Raw genomic sequence first — 4604 nt, forward strand, 5'->3', positions numbered from 1 at the left:
AGATAGATAGATAGATAGATAGATAGACTGCGGTGGGTTGGCACCCTGCCCAGGATTGGTTCCTGCCTTGTGCCCTGTGTTGGCTGGGATTGGCTCCAGCAGACCCCCGTGACCCTGTATTCGGATTCAGCGGGTTAGAAAATGAATGGATGGATGGATAGATAGATAGATATGAATGGCATTATATAATAGATAGATAGATAGATAGATAGATAGATAGATAGATAGATAGATAGATAGATAGATAGATAGATAGATAGAAAAAAACTTTATTTATCCCCATGGGGAAGTTCAGCAGTGTTAATGTTTGTGATATGCTGAACACGACAACTGCACATACATACATACACATACTTATCCTTGTACTAGCTGTGCTACTCATCTAAGATGAGTTGAAATCTAAGTAATCAATGCTGACCTCAGTGTTAACATTTGCAGTACACCATGCAATGCAGAAGTCTCTGTGATATGCCACTTGGTGTGGGATTTGCAAAAGCAGTGTTAATGTTTCTGTTGTGCCTGTGCATATGTCTCTGTTAAATGCCATTGGTTCGGGATTTGTAAAAGCAGCAATGTTTGTGACGTGCCATCTGTTGGAATGACAAATGCAATGCATATTTCTCTGTGGTATGCCATTTGATATCGGATTTATAAAAGCAGTATTAATTCTTGCAATGTGCCATTTGTTGGAATGACATATGCAATGCATTTTATTACTAAAAATGTTTGAAATTTGAAATGTTAATTTAATTTAATTTAATTTGAAATGTTTGAAACCCAAACCCTAACCCATAGACTCTTATCCTTCAGTAAAGGTGTATTAAGGTGGTCTTGGTTTTCAGCAGCTAAGCATTTCCCCACTTATTGTAGTGCATATCATTGTACTGTATGTGACAAATATTTAATATGAATTTAATTTGGTCCTATGGTAATCAGGGTGCCTTCCACCAAGCAACTTTGGATGGCCCAGACTTCTAAACGTCATGTTCCTTTTGGAGATACAGCGAGCTGGACCTGCTGTATTCAGGTGTTAATGCCTTTAAATGTAAACCTGCTGTACGTCTGGACAGGACTCCCCATCTTAACTGCCATCTCAACGCCTGTTATTGACAGGAGCAGCTCTTCATTATCCAAACCAGTGGTACCAGGGTGTTGTACCGTGTTAGTCATTATGAACGTAGTGAGAAGTCAAGTCAAATGATACCTTTTATTAGCAAACTCAAAAGATTACAATATGCAAGCTCCTAATATCTTGCCTGAAGAAGGGGCCTGAGTTACCTCAAAAGCTTGCATATTGTATTTTTAGTTATCCAAGCCAAAAGCTCTTGTGTGTGTTTTGGGGGAGTTGTTTGTTTATTATACTATTTATATGTTTTTTGTTCTTCTCTTGAGCTGCTGTAAAATGTTAATTTCCTTTTGGGAACAATAGCAGTAGTGTGTTGTACCATGTTAGCCATTGACAAATAAAGTGTTTCTATCTAATTTAATCATTAGTCTTCCAGTGTTGATCAAATATTGTAATCTTACTCTGGTACAATGGAATATTCAATACAATTAGCAACAGAATGCGTTGTGAATCAAATGTAGAGGAAGAAGCCTCTTGGTAAAATAAATGCCTATGTGAACACTAAAGTAGCGGTCAATGAATTCAAAAGGCAGGGAGGAAAAACGGCTCGGGTGGTGACGCACAGCGAACACAAAAGAGAAATTACAGCAAAGGCGCCGCCAAAGATCTTAAAGCGATGTTTCAGTGACAGTGCGTACAACAGAAAAAAGTGCTGGGACGCGGCTCAAGGGTTTTCTTTTTGCAGTTTTCTACCGGAAGCCTAGCCCGGAAAAAAAGGAAAAGAAAGAAAAAAAAAAAAAGGATTGAAGAAGGTCGGTCGAGGGCTGGGATTTGAAGAGCCATTCGATCGGCCTCGACAGGCTAACTTTATCTCTCTTCACACGCCGGTAATCGAGAATGTCCCCACGTCGGGGCCTCGGGAAAAGGGACGGATCGCTGCATCGTGATTTGCCACACGAATCATCACGACGGTAGATTTCACCGATGGAATGGTGACGGCCCCATAAATGAAAGCATCCCTTCTTTGGACGTGAAGGTGGATTTCCAGTTTCATTATGTGAGCGTGTGGCTTTTTTTTTTTCGTTGTTGTTGTTTTTGTTTGTTTTTGTTTTTTTGTTCCTTATACCCCCACCAGAAGACGACTCTCGTTAAGGCTCCAAACTTGCAGTATTTTCGGGTGAGTAGAAGCCTCCCCGTCCGCTTCGCACTGTGTTCAAATGATCGGGCAGTCCAAGTGCGGCCACACCCTCTTCTGCTTCCTGATACGAGAGATGCAGCGAGGAGGGAGACGACGACTTTGTACGGAGAGCCGCCGCTGACTCCCCCCACTCCCCCTTTGCCACTAACGCCACCACCACCTTCCACTCTTACTCCTCTTCATTTCGAACCACTCGGCTCGCGAAAAGTGCCGTGATTGTTTTCAGCAAAGCGAAGGAACTGCGATCACAAGGCCCCGACAAGAAAGAAACCGTAGAAAGTTTGGCAGCTGCCTCGAGAGAGAGAGAGAGAGGGGAGAGGGACTGGCTGGAGGACACACCTCGCCGACGCACGCGCGACAAAGGAGCCTTTACTTTTATTGGAGATAATGCACATCAAAACTGAAAGCTGCCCCCGCTACCGGACGAGGAAAGGATTGGGCGCAGAGTTTTGCTAACGAGGATAATTCGGCATTCGGAGGAAGAGGCGACATGCATATGGGATTGTACCTGCAGGAAGATCGAGGTCGCAGGACGGAATTCTGCCTGAAAAAGAAGCGATTAAAAGGCCAGAGTGACACCCGCTGCTCCTCCGCATCCGCCGGCCCGCTGCTCTAGTTGCTGGGCTTCAACATCCAACTTTCGTTTCTTTTGCTTGACTTCATTTTTGTTGTCCAAAGCGACGGCCACCCAACATCCACATTTCACTCCCCCTTTTCTTTCGGAAGATTTAATGGGATGATGTTGCCGGAGAAGCTCGGCGATCGCGGCGAGGTCAGTAGGAACTGCAGCAGTGGTGGTCGTCGTTGTTTTACGAGAGGCGCGCCGGTGCCTGCCCGGCATTTTAGGGTGGTCAAACTGAGCTCCATACGATCGTACTTAAGTTTCGCCCAACCGAAAGCTCCTGCTACCTTTTCGCTAGCAGGTATTGTCGATTCCAACTTGCCTGGCACGGAATAATAGAAAGTTTCAGAGAATTTAGTTTTATAATTTTTTTTTTTGGTTTACTTTAAATGTGTACATTTGATCTGCACTTTGAACACAGTTGGCAACTGGCACTGTAAAATATCTTAATACTTTTAAGGATCTTTAACATTTTGTTTTATCAAGTGGAGCTGACATTTGCAAAACTATTGATACTATTTGTGTGTGTGTGTGTGTTTTAGCAATATTAACATTTTTTGTTTAGTAGATTTCATTTATAATAGGAAGGAGGCACTAGAAATTGAATGTGAAGGCAGCCCAGGTGTGTTTTGTTCAATTCCATACTAGAGACACTCCATTTATCCTTTACTTGCCAATTTCAGGGTTAGAGTGAGCTGAATCACATCACTGGCTGAAACTTTATTTTATTTTATTTAAGGGGTCGAGACATATATTACTAAATGTAAGAACAACTGTCCACAAGTTCAAATTTTCTTAGTTTTGAGGGGAGTTTTAGCATTGCACTTAGAAGAAGAAGAAGAAGAAGAAAAACAACCAAAAAATCCACCAGCAGTTACAGTAACATGAGTTGCCCCTCATTTTCGTTGGGATTTCCAAGAACGGGGGATCAATGGGTGTGGGGGCCACTTATGTGGACTAGACTAGTAAGGAAGGATTATTATTTGAAGTCACAGAGCTGAAACGCGTTAGGGGGGGTGGGACACAGACATGGCAGGTGTGCCAACTTAGCATCGTCATTTGTCTTTTTTTTTTTTGACCACCCCTCGTTTTGCTTGCTCAGAAGCAGCTGATTGTTTTATTTTTATTTTTTCATTTCCTTTTCTGTGGAAATCATTGTTTTAAGTTTCACCCCTAACTGCATGGTGTCTGCGATTTAAACCGTTTCCAATATCCACACAGATTGACCACCCTACTATGGCTAGTAGTGGCTCGGGCAAGTCGACAAGTGAGGGTTCTTCTAGCCAACAAAGCAGCAGCTCCTGTCAGCAGAGGAAAAAACTCTCCTTTGCCTGTGATATCTGCAAAAGCAAAATGCAGCTGGTCGCCGATCTACTGCTTCTGTCCAGCGAGACGAGACCCATCATCAGTAGCGAGGGTCTTTCTGTTGGGGAAACCTTTGAGAAATGCAGGGATACCATCATCGCCAGGACTAAAGAGCTCTCGATCCTCACCCACGATATTCAGAGCCACCTCAATATGGGCAAATTCAGTGAAGTAGGGGAAAGGCTGATGGAGATGGGGGACCTGGTGGTCTCACTGACTGAATGCTCGGCGCACGCCGCCTACCTGGCAGCCGTTGAGGCCCCGGGCTCCCAGGCGGCACTTCCCGGCCTGGTGGACCGTTACAAAGTGACCCGGTGCAGGCACGAAGTGGAGCAGAGCTGTGGCACGCTGAG

The 4604-nt window shown here is 44.0% G+C and overlaps 1 protein-coding gene across 1 annotated transcript in view; it reads left to right on the plus strand.

Annotated features, from left to right (window-relative positions):
- Nucleotides 1-1688: 1688 nt before the first annotated feature.
- The window catches only part of tlnrd1 (talin rod domain containing 1), a 4276-nt gene continuing 1360 nt past the window's right edge, over nt 1689-4604 (plus strand). The window contains exon 1 of the mRNA XM_039772757.1: nt 1689-4604. This exon is cut by the window's right edge and continues 1360 nt beyond it. Coding sequence (XP_039628691.1) covers nt 4123-4604 — 482 coding nt within the window. The 5' untranslated portion in view covers nt 1689-4122.

Source organism: Polypterus senegalus, chromosome 12, assembly GCF_016835505.1.
Source record: "Polypterus senegalus isolate Bchr_013 chromosome 12, ASM1683550v1, whole genome shotgun sequence".
In the NCBI taxonomy this organism is placed as follows: Eukaryota; Metazoa; Chordata; class Cladistia; order Polypteriformes; family Polypteridae; genus Polypterus; species Polypterus senegalus.